Genomic DNA, 14,991 nt, shown 5'->3' on the forward strand with positions numbered 1-14,991 from the left:
CATACCCAGTCCCCCTCACCAAAATACAGACTCACCCGCCACCACGGCACATCTTCTAGACGGTGAGCCCGCTGTTGGGTAGGGACCGTCTCTATATGTTGCCAACTTGTACTTCCCAAGCGCTTAGTACAGTGCTCTGCACACAGTTAGCGCTCAATAAATACGATTGAATGAATGAATGAATCCGGAGACCTAGAAACCGGCCAGGCCACACTGCCCCCTTGTGGCCCAGGCAGGAAACCAGGGATTGTGATAGGGCTGGGGCTCTCAGCTCAGCTGTCATTCATTCATTTACTCATTCAATTGTATTTATTGAGTGCTTCCAGTGTGCAAAGTACTGTACTAAATGCTTGGGAGAGTACAATATCTCCCACCCCTCTGCAGCAGGGCCCGACGAACAGAGAGGACAGAAACGTCCCTGGATTGGAGCTCTCAGGACCCTCAGTGCTTCTGCTGGGAGACCTTAGCCACCAATACACCAGACAGCCACGGAGAGGCTGGAGCTGCTAGGGACAGAGGGGACCTCACTCCTGCTGGACAGCGGCGTGACACAGGGAGTCTCAGTGAAGGCTCAGGGGGGTAAGGAGGGAGGTGGGGATCAGTTACAGGCGGCGGCTGGGACTTTAAGTCCCCAGAGTCAAGGTGGAGAAGGGCCGGTGCCAACCCAGCAGTTAGGGGGATGGAGAAGGAGAAAGAATTTGGGATCTCTTAGCCCGGGGAAGAGTTGAATGCCGGATGCCCGGGGGAATAGGTCCAGGATGACTGGGAAATCCAAAGTGGAATCAATCCATCAGTTTTCTTTATTGAGCAATTACTGTAGGCAGAACACTGTATTAAGTGCTTTGGGCACTAAGGTGTAACAGTAGAACAGAGTTGGTAGATACATTCCCTGCCCACAACAAGTTTACAGATTAGAGTGAGGGTCAGGATTCCCACTGGAGACCAGTCTCCAAACCCAAGCTACCCCTCCACCCCACAGCATTCCTCCCCCACCCCTGGCCCAGCTCCACACGCAACTTACCGGCATTGTTTGGCTGCCATGCAGGGCGTTGATGGCAGCCTGGGCCTCGGCATGGGAGGAGTATTTCACGAAGGCGCACCCTGTGAGGGCAGAGGGACGTGTGAGTAGAGAGCCTGGAAACAGGAGCTCAGCTATAATAAGCTGACATATAATAAGTGCCCTGGGGAATGGAGGACAGATCTTAGAGTGGCCCCCTGCCCAAAGGTGGAGATGAGCAGTGAGGAGGAGGGCAGTCAGTGCCAGGGGAGATGGGTCATCGGAGGGTCAGCTATGGCAGAAAGCTGGCTGCCCCAAGCCAAAGGCAAAGGCAATTATGTGGAGTTCTCTTCAATTGGAGGTGGGTAGGGGCATGTTGAAGATGCAGTTGGGGTGTCCAATCCGAATTTGCCCTCCCTCTATCCTCCGTGCCGGACCCGGGTGTCTGTTGGGCAGGGGGCTGGGGCAGGACTAGTCCTCTTTCAACCTTTCTCAGCCACCACTACCCACTTTTCCTCAGGCACGTAGGGGTGAAAAGAGGGCAGGGAAGCCTGCCCCCATCCCACCCTCATTACCCCTAAGGGGACAGGCTTCCAAGAGCCAAAGGATTAGATAGCCAGCATTTGGGCCTTCTCTGCCCTGATAAATCAATCAATCAAGCAATCTTGCTTGGGCACTTCCGTGTGCAGAGAGCACTGTTCTAAAGGCTTGAGTTAGTAATAATAATAATAATAATAATAATAATAATAATAATAATAATAATAGCATTTATTAAGCACTTACTATGTGCAAAGCACTGTTCTAAGCACTGGGGAGGTTACAAGGTGATTGTCCCACGGGGGACTCACAATCTTCATTCCCATTTTACAGATGAGGGAACTGAGGCACAGAGAAGTTAAGTGACTTGCCCAAAGTCACAGAGCTGACAATTGGCGGAGCCGGGATTTGAACCCATGACTCCAGAGCCCGGGGTCTTTTCCACTGAGCCATGGTGCTTCTCTGTTGTACCACACAACAGAGTTGGTAGACGCATTCCTTGCCCACAAGGAGCTTAGAGTCTAGGCGGGGAGACACACATTAAAATGAACTACGGAGACGTGCAAAAGTGCTAAGGGGCTGAGTGTATGGTAAATATCAAGTCCTCAGTCAATATCAAGTGCTAAATAATACCTAGTATAGATCCAAGGGCCTAAGCGAGACAGAGAGTAGTAGGAAAGATGAAGGTTTAGGCCGGGGAAAGCTTCTTGGGGGAGCTGTGATTTTAGGAGGGCTTTGAAGGTGGGGAGAGTGGTGATCTGTTGAGTATAAGGGGAGAGAGTGTTCCAGATCAGAGAGAAGATGTAGACAAAGGGTCTGTACAATGAGAAGGTTAGTGGTATAGGAGCGAAGTATGTGGGCTGGCTTGTAGTAGTTCACTGAAGTAAAGTAGGAAGGAGAAAACTGATTGAGTGCTTTAAAGCTGATGGTAAAGAGTTTGTTTGCTATGGAAGTGGATGGGCAGCTACTGGAGATTTTTGAAGAAAGGAGACATGTGGAATGAGCATTTTTTTAAATAAAAATGATCCAGGCAGCAGAGCGAAATATGGACTAGAGTAGGGAAAGGCAGGAAGTGGGGAGATCAGGGAGCAGGCAGTAGTCAAGGTGAGATAGGTTAAGTGCTTGGATCAGCAGGATAGCAGTTTGGATGGAGAGGAAAGAGAGGATTTTAGAGATGTTATGAAGGTAGAACTGACAGGAATTGACGACATTGAATATGTAAGTTGGCAAGGTTTTGGGCTTGTGATACAGGGAGGGTGGTGATGTTCATTCATGCAATCATATTTATTGAGCACTTACTGTGTGCAGATCACTGTACTAAGCACTTGGGAAGTACAAGTTGGCAACATATAGAGATGGTCCCTACCCAACAATGGGCTCACAGTCTAGAAGATGGGCTCACACGTCTACAATGATGGGAAGACAGGGAGAGATTTGGGTTTGGGTGGGAAGATGAAGACTTGTGTTTTGGTCATGCTAAGTTTGAGGGGTCACCGGGACTCCAGACAGAAATGTCCTGAAGGCAGGAGGAAATGCAAGACTTTAGAGAAGGAGAGGGATTGGGGCTGGAGAGGTAGATTTGGGAATCATCCACAAAGAGATGGTAGTTGAAGCTGTGGGAGCAATTAAGTTTTCCAAGGGAGTGGGTGTAGATAGAGAATAGGAGACCCAGAACTGAGCTTGAGGGACCACCACAATTAGGGGGAACCTGCTTTTGCAGACACTGAGAAGGAGTGGCCAGAGAGATAGAAGGAGAACCAGGAGAGGACAGTGTCAGTGAAGCTAAGGCCATGTTTCCAGAAGGGGTTGTCAAAGACAGCTGAGCAACCAGGGAAGATTAGGATGGAGTAGTGGCTGTTGGATTTGGTAAAAAGTAGGTCATTAGAGAGGGTTGTTTCTACCTGGATGGGAAACTCTCAGATCTTAACAGAGAGCTGGGACGCACAAGGCTGGAAGCCTGGTTCTGACTGGTGTTGGGGGTGACTGCTTCCACTGCCCAAATGGAGTGAGCATCCCTGTTCTCAACCCTGACCCTCGAAATAGAGAAGCTGCATGGACTAGTGGGAAGAGCATGAGTCTGGGAATTAGAGGACCTGAGTTCTAATCCAGTCTCTGCCATGTACCTGTTTTTTGACCTTGGGCAAGTCATTTAAGTGCTCTGGGCCTCAGTCCCTTCTTCTGCAAAATGAGGAGCTCTAACATGTTCTCACCCCTACCTAGACTATGAGCCTAATGTTGGGCCTGATTATCTTGAATCTACTCCAGTGCTTAGTACAATTCCTGGCACACAGAAAGAGCTTAACAAACACCACAATTATTATTATTATTAGGGAACCATGGCATTGTTCTCAGTAGCTCCAGCAATTAGAGAAGCAGCATGGCCTTGTGAAAAAAGCACAGGCTTGGGAGATAGATGACCAGGTTCTAATCCTAGCTCCACCACTTGACCGCCATATCATCTGGGGCAAATCACTTATCTTCTCTGTGCCTCAGTTTCCTCATCTGTTAAATGGAGATTCAGTAGCTGTTCCCCCTCCTACTCAGCTTGTGAGCTCCGAGTGGGGCAGGAATGGCGTCAGGCAGGTCTGGTTTTCTTATATCTAATAGAGTGCTTGGCACAGAGTAAGTGTTTAAAAAATACTGTTAGTATCATTTCATCCTGTACATATTCACTACCTCGGTGTTCTTGGGTCTCCTCCCAAGAATCAAGGAGGGGTGGAGAAGGTGAAGCCCAGAGAGGTTAAAGGACTTCCCCTAAGTCACACAGAAAATCAGGGGCAGGGGCGGAACTTGAATCCAGCTCTCCTCTCCCATTGCCTTGCAGAGCCTCAGGCTGCTGCAAAGCATCACAGCCCAGGGAACGTCCTGGAAAGGTCACTTCATTCATCATCCTGTGTCTGGGCAGGGAGCCTGCAAGCTCTCCCATTGGTGGGGAGGGAGGAGAGAGGGAAAAATGGGTGAGGGGGAGAGCGAGCAAGCGAGCGAGAGAGAGAGAGAGAGAGAGAGATGGAGAGAATCAGCTTTTCCCAACTCCCAACTCTAGACAACTCCAGAGACCTTGGGCAGAAGGCCATTCTGTTTCTTTGGAGCTTCTAGATGAAAATTTTCTCCTTCTTTGACTTCCTCTTGGGATGGCCAGATTCCAAACCCAGACCCATCATCAGGAGGGCATGGGCTGAGGCTAATGGGGATTGGGAAGAGGAACTGGGAAGGAGAGGCTTGGGCTGAAGGTGGAGCAGAGGGGGAGAATGCTAGGGGTGGTGCCACTCGGGATCAATTAATCCATTAGTGGTTCAAGGGTCAAGGATTCTAATCTCCCTCCATTCCTGCCTGGCTGCCCCCCTCTTGCTCTCTCACACTCTCCCTCCCAAACTTGAGGGTCACTTGAACCAACACTCGGCTTCCTTCATATGTTGCCAGGAAGAACATTGGGACCAGAAAGACAGGCCCATAGTAGATCCGGAGACAACAGGATAAAGGAAGTAGGATAACCTGGAGGTGGCAGCATGTGGTTATGGCTATTTTAATTGCCTCTTACTTAATCACAGAATCCTGGCATCCCAAAACTGGGAGGAGCCTGGAGAGGTCACTTAAAGTAGCCCCTCCACCTCCACCTATCTCTCTAGTCGTTTGTTCTTTATTTGAAGATCTCTGTGGTTGGAAGACATGAACCCCTGTATGTTGGTTCTCCTAAAGATGTCTAACCAAAACCAGATGACTGCCTTCATTTCAAGGCTATTTCCTCTTGTTCAGTGGTTCATGTATGTGGAGATCAGCTGGTCAGTCAGTCAATTGCATTCATTGAGCACTTACAGGGTGCAGAGCACTGTACTAAGCTCTTGGGAAAGTACAATATAGCAATATGCCTCCACTACAGTCTTAGCTGCCTCCTCACAAAACACTTTTAAACTACCCCTCGACCTATTCTTCCAGAAGCCCAACACACCAATTCCCTGAACTCCTGTTAGCATCCTGTTCAGGTTAAAGACAAGCTGAAAAAAACTCGCACAATCCACCTGTCTCAATGGTGCCAACAGTATTTCACTAGGGAATCGGCTATCGCCCAAGAGATTTGCAATTAGTGCTTTTTGTTGTTACTCAGCCTGGAGAGGGTTGGTCTGAGGCTGTGCAGACATGGTATTTTTTTCTGAGTGATTCCATCCTTGTGCTGTCAGCTCTATTTTCCCCTTTCACTGGCTTCCTAGAATAATAATAATAATTAATAATGGCATTTGTTAAGTATTTACTATGTGTCAAGCATTATTTTAAGCCCTGGAGTAGATGCAAGTTTCTCAGGTCAGACACAGTCCCTGTTCCACTTGGGACTCACAGCCTAAGTAGGAGGGAGAATAGGTATTGAATCCCTATTTTGCAAGTGAGGGAATTGAGGCACAGAGAAGTGAAGTGACTTGCCCAAGGTCACACAGCAGACAAGTGGTGGAGTCAGGATTAGAACCCAGGTCCCTTGACTCTTTTCAATAGGCCATACTGCTTCCTCCAGGGACTGCTTTTCTAGGACAGGAGCTATGGGGAGCAGAGGGGTGTCAATCATATGGTTACAATGATGCCAAGTTTCCCCACATGAGATGGGAGGCAAGGGAAACATGGCTGTGAAACCCTTGGTCCTCCCTGCCTCTGTGAGGGCTGCTGATGTCAGGCTTGCTCAGGTACGATTCGGGCAAAGGTGAAGTTTCCTCCTAAACAACCATCTTCAACATCCCCTGCTCCACCACAGATTCTGGCTGGCTCCTCCCACCCAGCCAAATTCCTCATCCTGGATATCAATTTCCTAGGTCCACTCTGACCCTGGGTTAATAATCACCGTGGTATTTGCTAAGCACTTACTGAGTGTCAAACACTGTACCGAGCCCTGAATGAGAAAGAAGTTCATTAGATCGGACTCAGTCCCTGACCCACATAGGGCTCACAGTGTAAGTGGGAGAAGAACAGGTACTGAATCCCCATTTGACAGTTGAGGAAACTGAGGTTCAGAGAAGAGTGGTGACTTGCCAAAGGTCACACGTCAGGGAAGCGGTGGATCTGGGATTAGAACCCAGGTCCCTTGACTCCCCGGTGTGGGATCTTTCCACGAGACCCCACTGCTTCTCTGGATGGCTTTTCTGATTATTCTGGAGTCAGAAAGCTGGGTTCCCACCTTCTAGCACTGGCTTGTGATTGACGGCAGCCAAAATTAGCCACCTGAGAGGGTCAGTAAATAACCAGAGCTGGGAATGGTGTGGAGGAGTCATTAACTGCAAGAGCGAGCCTGCGTGGCCTCGGAGACGATGGGAGGGACTGCTGACAGACCGCAGTGATGCAGGGAGAGATCGGGGGAGGTGGGGAATGACAGAGACAAACAGAGAGGCAGTGTGACTCCCAGGGGCCTGGGAATTAGAAGGACTTGGGTTCTAATCTGGGCTCTGCCAGGGAGTCAGAAGGACTTGGGTTCTAATCCCGGCTCTGCCACTTGCCTTTTGTTTGACCTTTGGCAAATCACTACACTTCTCTGTACCTCAGTTTCCACATCTAATTTCCTTAATTTCCCTGTGCCGCAGTTATCTCATCTGTAAAATGGGAACTAAGACTGTGAGCCCCATGGGGGACATGGGCTGTGTCCAACCTGATAAGCTTATATCTACCTCAGTGCTTAGTACAATGCCTGGCATGGAATAAGCGCTTAACAAATACCATATAGAAGAGTGACCCCATCATGCTCATTGCCCCCACTGATTTTTCCAGGCCTTTAGCTCCATCCTGACCTCCCCCCAGCTCCCCCGCATTTCCTCCTCTCTTGCTCCTGGTGGCCTGGCCAACTCTCACGTTGACAAAATCGAAACTATGAGTCATGAACTCCCTATAGCTTCTTCCTCACCTCCCCAATTCCTTCCTGCCCAAATACCCACTTTCCCTCATTCTTCCCAGCCGTGTCTCAAGAGAACATCATCTGCCTGCTTTCAAAATCTACCCTCTCCTCCTATGCCCCTGACCTCATCCCCTCTCCCTTTCTGAAAATACTTGTTCTTCTATGGCCCCAATCACCACCTTCTCTTGCTTATTGTCTGGTGACTCCTTCCCTTCTGCCTTCAAGCAGGTTCTCACCTCCTCTAGCCTACCAAGAAATTCTCCGGATCCCACTGCCCATTCTCCTGCTATGGCTACAACTCCCCTCTACCATGTCCAAGCGTGTTCTAGAAAAGAAGTAGAGAAGCAGTGTGGACTAGTGGATCCAAGCGTGTTCTAGAGAAGAAGTAGAAGTAGAGAAGCAGTGTGGCCTAGTGGATCAACCACGGGCCTGAGAGTCAGAAGGACCTAGGTTATAATCCCGGCTCCACCACATGTCTGCTATGTGACATTAGGAAACTTACTTGACTTCTCTGGGCCTCTGTTACCTCATCTGTTAAATGGGGATTTAGAGTGTGAATCCCATGTGGGACAGGGATGGTGTCCAACTTGATTAACTTGTATCTACCTCAGCGCTTAGAACAGTGCTTGGCACATAGTAAGTGCTTAACAAGTACCTTCTAAACACCCACTTCCTCTAGTTCCTTTGCTCAAATTCCCTCTTCAGTCTGGTTTCTGCCCCTTTATTCCCTGAGAATGCTCTCTCCAAAGACACCTGTGACCTCTTCCTTGCCAAATCGAACAGACTCTACCATAACTCTCCTTGACTTTTTGGCTGTCTCCTACATCCTACTCTACTTCCTTCTCCTGGAAACACTCACTTTGGTTTAACCACCACATGTTTCTCCTTGTTCTGCTCTCATCTCTGTGGATGATACTTCTCAGCCTTGTCCCTTGCTACTCTTCCATCTCTCACGCCCTAAATATGAGTTTCCTTCAAGGCTCCATTCTGGGTCCCCGTCTCTTCTCCTTTTTACAGTCAGTCCCATGGAGAGCCCGGGCTTTGGAGTCAGAAGATAGGGGTTCAAATCCCGGTTTCGCCAATAGTCAGCTGTGTGACTTTGGGCAAGTCATTTAACTTCTCCGTTCCTCAGTGACCTCATCTGTACAATGGGGATTAAGACTGCGAGCCCCCCCGTGGGATAACCTGATCACCTTGTAACCTCCCCAGCGCTTAGAACAGTGCTTTGTACATAGTAAGCGCTTAATAAATGTCATCATCATCATCATTCATCTGTCGCTTCCGCATGGATGACTCCCAAATCTGTCCCTTCGGTCTCAACCTCACATCAAGCTCATTGTGGGTAGGGAACGAGCCTACCAATGCTGTTAAGTTGTACTCTCCCAAGCGCTTAGTAAAGTGCTCTGCTCACAGTAAGCATTCAATAAATACAGTTGATTGATTGATTGATTGATTGATTGGTCCAGGGTGGCACATTGGAGTTGGGGTGGGGGTGAGGGCAGAAGAAAGGGGAGAGGATCTATGGACCTCGGTATTGGGTGGAGCAGGGCAGGATGGAGTGAGGGGTCTGGAAGCTTGATGGCATGGAGAGAGGCCGCCCCTGCCCAGGCAGGTTCTCTCTGGGGGAAGGAGGACTCCAGGTCGTTGATGAGGGAGACCAAGAGAAGTATGAAGAAGAGGAGTAGGAGAAGATGTAGAGGGAGAAGGAGGAAGAGGAGAAAGAGCAAGAAGGGAGGTGAAGAGGAAGAGGAGAAAGGGTATGGGAGAGAGAGAAGGGGGAGGGTGGGTGTATGGGGGGATGAGTGGGTTGGGGGAAGCCAGGTGTGGTGGAGGAATTGGTAGGGGAGGATTAGAGAAGGGGCTGAGGGGATAGGGGTGGAGTCAGGAGAGGGGTGGGTTTGTGTGGGGGCGGGGGGGATGAGGGTGTGAGTGGCAGGGCAGGATGGGGTACCTTTGCTGTTTCCGTCGGGTCCCCGCAGGATGGTGCACTCCTCAATGTTGCCAAAGGCCTCGAACAGCCGGCGCACGTCGTCCTCTGATTGCTGCTTGTTGAGCATGCCCACAAAGAGTTTTCTGTCTTCTGGAACAAAATTAGGAGATGCTTACCGGGGCTCGGGACAAGGGACCGGGGACCTGGGCGGGGGCGGGGGTCGAGGGCTCCGTGGTGGGGGTTGGCGTGGGGGTCCTGAGGTTAACTCCCTACTCTCCCCCCCCCCACCCTCCTCTCCCAGTCATCCACATCTCCCCTGTCCCCGCATCTCCCTGTCCTTGTACACCCCCATCCCCACACAGCCCTGAACCCTCATCCCCCCACCTCCGCATTCCCCAACCGCCTACTCTCTCACTCCACCTCTCCCCATCCCTCCATCCCCCCAGCTCTGCATCCCTCCTGTCTTTATACCCCCTCATCCCTGCATCCCCCATTCCCACATCCCCATCCCTATACCCCCATTATTCCTGCATTCTACCATTCCCAAATCCTTCATCGCTGCATCCCCCCATTCTCCATCTGCCAGCTCTGCATCTCGCCTGTCCTATATCCCCTCATCCTTGCAATGCCCCCATTCCCACCTCCCCAACCCTGCAACCCCGCACTCCCAAATGTCCTTATTACTGCATCTCCCCATCTCTATATTCCACTGTTCCTGCATCCCCCCACTCCCCCATCCCCCATCCCTGCATCCCCCCATTCTAACATCCCCCCATTCCCACATCCCCTCATTCCTTCATCCCCCATCCCTGCATCCTCTATTCCCTTATCCCCCATCTCTGCATTCCCATATTCCTGCACCCCCCATCCCCACCTCCCCCCATCTCTGCATTCTCCTGTCCCTGCATCCAATTCATTCATTCAATTGTATTTATTGAGCCCTTACTATGTGCAAAGCACCATATTAAATGCTTGGGAGAGTACAATATAACAATAAACAGACACATTCCCTGGCCACAACGACCTCACATTCCCTAACCCTATCACTCCACAACTCTGCACCCCCTGTCCCCATAACCCCCACTTCTCCACATCCCCCAGGTTCCTCCATCACTCCAGGACCAGACAGGCACAAAGCAGGTGCCCAGACAGACTGCCACCCATGAGCCCGGTCTGGGATGCAGCCTGCAAGTAGAGGGGGGGGGGCCCTCAGTTTGGGCCTTGGCACCTCTTGCATCCTCCCCTGGTCTGTGGCTGGCACAGGGATGGGGCTACATCCTTTGGACTCTGCCAATGGAGTGGGGCACTCTGAGCGCATCTGGGTCTTGTGGCAGGGATGGCACCTTTGCCGTATTTATATTCTGGGTCCCAGTACGCACCAGCCCACTCCTCTCTCCTTTTAGCCCTTCCCTCTCTCCAAGCTCCATCCCGGTCCAGCGACAGGCCAGGATGGGTAAACTGAGCACTGGGAAGAATGGAGGGAAAGGCCCAGAAGACAACAGGACAGGGCTGGGGTAAAGATTCAGACAGCTGGGACCCACCCAGTTGCTCAAAGCAGGGAGAGAAATTCTGCACAAGTTATGCTTCAGATTGTAACCCAAAACAGCACAGAAACACAGATACACTCATGCACACTCACACATGCACACATGAACAGGCCCCAAACATGTACATCTAGGTACACACACACTCACACTGTCTCATCCCACCCAACAAGACACATACATAGACACCCATCCACGGAAACACTTGTCCTCTGACTCCCAAGTCCGTGCCTTCCGACTAGGCCATGTTCTTCCTGATTGTCTCCAGACGGGTTCCTGAGCCTGCCATCGCTACCTTTAAGCAGGAGACTCCGGAGCTAGGGGTGTTCAAACAATTTCCCTCTCCCCGATTACCAGTTCAACATCGAGAGTGTTAGGATCCCCTCTCTCAGAAAAACTCAGGTGTCCCGTGAGTCAGTGGTAGGAGCCTAGCAATTTTTCCCCTGAGCAAGCATGCTCTCATTCTGGCCATGCTGAGACTAGTGACTTTGGGCATTTGATGCTAAAGGTGACCCATCTCCTAGGATGAGAGATCATCTAGTTTGAGCTGGCCCTTACCTTTTCTGCTTCGCTGTGGACAAGGAATGTGGAATGCGTCTATTCATTGTTGTACTCTCCCGAGTACTTAGTACAGTGCTGTGCATGCTGTAAGCGCTCAATGAATACAACTGTCTGACAAAACAATAACCAGCTCCGAGGAACCCCACCACAGTGAGAAGCAAGAGGAGGGGACGCAAGGGGGAGGGGAGGCTGGTTCAAACCCAACAGTTTTCTTAATGGCACAAACTCTGCATTTAAAAAATTCAGGGCACATCCCTCTTCAGACAGCTGTGAACCTTCTGTGAACCCAGGGAAGAGAAACGGATGGCAGAGCCTGTGGTAGGGAGCGTCTGAATTGCTTCCTCCTGCAACGGGTGTTACCCTTCAACTGCAGTGGGAGGGACTCGAGCTAGACCTGAGAAAGGGCTTCACAGCTATTAGGGTGGTGAAACCCTGGAACGTGTAATGTGACAGAGGCTGGTTGCGGGTTTCTGAAGGCAGCGATTTACCTGCCCCGTCTTATGGGAACATGCAAAGGTCAAGAATTATCCCTCTGTGGGATTTTATAAACAGACTTTGAACTCGACCAGCATGGTTTCATTCGTCTTAGTGGAGAGATGTGTCTGAGAGGTCACATCTTCTCCAAGAGTCCTTCCCTGATTAAGACCTCTTTCCCCTGGCTCACCTTCCCTTCTGCATCATCTATGCACTTGGATTTGTGACCTTTGGACAATTGCTATTTGCCCCATCCCCAACCCCACAGCACTTATATACATACCTTTAAATTATAAATCACTTATTCACATTGACGCCTAACCTCTCGTCTAGATTATAAGCCTGCTATGGGCAGGGAACGTATCCACTAATTCTGTTGTATTGCACTCTCCCAAACTCTTAGTACAGGGTTCTGCACATAGTAGCACTCCATAAATACCATAGTGCTAGCGTGAAAGCGCACTGTGGGCAGGGAACTTGTCTACCAACTCTGTTGTACTCTCCCAAGCACTTAGCACAGTGCTCTGCACACAATTAAGTGTTCAATAAGTGTCACTGGTTGATTAATTGATAGTGTGTGTTTTCACTTCGCAATTTGGGTCTGAAGTAGTAAGGAGTCCATTCTGGATAAAGACAGTCCAGAGTCCACAAGTGGATGCTTGGAAATTCAGAACAGGAAGAGAGGGTTCTACTTATGATCATGATTGAAGTGTGATACTGTCAGTCTTCCTAGCCTCTTATTCAGGATCCCAAGACTGTACAGTCCACTGAAACTTGGCAACTCCTGTAGACTCTCCTTTCATTCATTCAATTGTATTTATTGAGCACTTACTGTGTGCAGAGCACTGAACTAAGCACTTGGAATGTACAATTCAGCAACAAATAGAGGCAATCCTTACCCAACAACGGTCTCACATTCTAGAAGGGGGGAGACAGTCTAGAAGGGGGAGATAATAATAACGATGGTATTTGCTAAGCACTTACTATGTGCCAAGCACTGTTCTAAGCACTGGAATAGATACAAGGTTATCAGATTGTCCCACGTGGGGCATCAGAGTCTTAATCCTCATTTTATAGATGAAGTAACTGAGGCACAGAGAAGCTAAATGACTTGCCCAAAGTCACAAAGCTGACAAGTGGTATGGCCAGGATTAGAACTTATGACCTCTTACTCCCAAGACCATGCTCTTTCCACTAAGCCACACTGTAAGGATCATGTCTACTATATCAATTGTGCCTATTACATCAATCAGCGGTGTTTATTGGTGCTTACTTTGTGCAGAGCACTGTACTAAGCACTTGGAAGGGTACAATATAACAGAGTTGGTAGGCACATTCCCTGTCCACAACAAGCTTACAGTCTACAGTCTAGTCTACAGTGTTATATTGTACTTTTCCAAGCGCTTAGAAGAGTGCTCTCAATAAATCATCATCATCATCAATCGTATTTATTGAGCGCTTACTATGTGCAGAGCACTGTACTAAGCACTTGGGAAGTACAAATTGGCAGCATATAGAGACAGTCCCTACCCAACAGTGGGCTCACAGTCTAAAAGACTGATTGACTCATAGTAATCAGAAAAGAAAAAGAATGTTGAGTGTCTTAGGGTGTAAAGCTTTCTGCCAGTGATAGTGATCAAAGCAACAATATAGGAATATGCATTGAAAACTGCCAGTCTTGGTAGTATCACAGAACTGCCTATCCATTAATTCCATTAATTAAACTGATTGAATGATCAGTTTATCACTATAACATGATTTGCTCACATTCCAAGGTTCTTACAATCCTCACTGTAGAAGAACATCGTTTGTTACACTCCAAACTAGAACTGGGTGTAGCCAGTTTTGAGGCTGATTTAAGTCTTGGAAATCAGAAGAGTTATAAAGGAGGACAACCTTTTTTTTGAAAAAAAAAAATCAACCTTCAATTATCTCTGAATGGCATATCCACTTGGCGCATTATCTGTGGCAAAGTTTTATGAGTGCCCCTCTTAAGCCTGCTGTTTCTCTTTCCGCCTCCCATCCCAGTGGGTGGGCAGAGGGCCAATGCCACTTTCTCCAAGCTCTGTTGACCTGTGGTCACCTGCCCCCATTCTCAGGAGGCTGGCCGGTGACCCCCACTGCTCTCTGGCTGGAGTTCAAACCACCTCCCTGGTTTTGAATTATCTCTTATTTTGTGTTATCTGCACCACTGCTCCCTTTCATTAACACAGATAATCTATAGGGACTCTATCTTATTTACAATTTGGATTTTTTTTTTTGGCCTGGCAACATCTCATTAAAATCCAGCTGGGTTTAGGCAGCATCTGATTTCTCTTTGAGAAAACCCCAAACCTCTCAAATGAAAGGGGCTCAGCTGTTTCTGGGGCCCGGCCTGAGAGTGTGGACCGCAAACCTTGAAATGTCATTTGGGCAAACATGGAGATTCGTGTTTTCCGGCCCCGAGGGCCAGGCCCCACTTGGAAGACACGAGACATCGCCTATAATAATCTCTGTTATACTCTCCCATGCGATTAGTATAGTGCTCCGCACCCAGTAAGCGCTCAATAAATGAGATTGAATGGGACACTGGTGCGCTAAATGGTAACTAGGGGACAATCTGGGTTGTTCTTACCACAGAAACTTCTTACCAAAGATTCTAAATCACTCAACCACCTCTTCCCCTCCTACCATACCTTGCTGATTTCCTACTAGAAACCAGACTGCACACTTGGCTCCTGTAATTCCAACTTACTCACTATACCTCAATCTTGTCTATCTCACCACTGACCCCTTGATAAAGTCTTTCCTCTGGCCTGGAACCCCCTCCCCTTTTATATCAGAAAGACCATCACTTTCCTCACCTTCAAAGCCTTATTAAAATCACATTTCCTCCAGGATGCCTTCCCAGATTAAGCCCTCATCACCCCTACTCCCTCTCCCTTCTGTATGCACTTGGATCCGTACCCTTTCAGCACTTGATATTCACCCCACCCTCAGCACTCATGTGTATATACATAATTTATTTTAATGTCTGTCTTCCCCTCTAGGTTCCTGGTGGGCAGAATATTCTGTTGTACTGTTGTATTGTACAATACCCTGTTGT

General features: G+C 49.0%; 1 protein-coding gene across 9 annotated transcripts in view; it reads right to left on the reverse strand.

Annotated features, from left to right (window-relative positions):
• Positions 1–14,991, reverse strand: part of CELF4 (CUGBP Elav-like family member 4) — a 625,491-nt gene that overhangs the window by 65,067 nt on the left and 545,433 nt on the right. For 5 of the 9 annotated variants that reach the window (XM_038743584.1, XM_038743589.1, XM_038743583.1 and 2 more), the window contains exons 4-5: positions 9,349–9,477; positions 1,022–1,101 (exon numbers count right to left, since the gene is read on the reverse strand). In XM_038743584.1, the coding sequence (XP_038599512.1) occupies positions 1,022–1,101; positions 9,349–9,477 (209 nt within the window). The remainder of the gene's footprint in view (positions 1–1,021; positions 1,102–9,348; positions 9,478–14,991) is intronic. The other 4 variants (XM_038743590.1, XM_038743585.1, XM_038743588.1 and 1 more) reach the window with 1 other exon arrangement.

This window comes from Tachyglossus aculeatus, chromosome 3, assembly GCF_015852505.1.
Source record: "Tachyglossus aculeatus isolate mTacAcu1 chromosome 3, mTacAcu1.pri, whole genome shotgun sequence".
Classification (NCBI taxonomy): domain Eukaryota; kingdom Metazoa; phylum Chordata; class Mammalia; order Monotremata; family Tachyglossidae; genus Tachyglossus; species Tachyglossus aculeatus.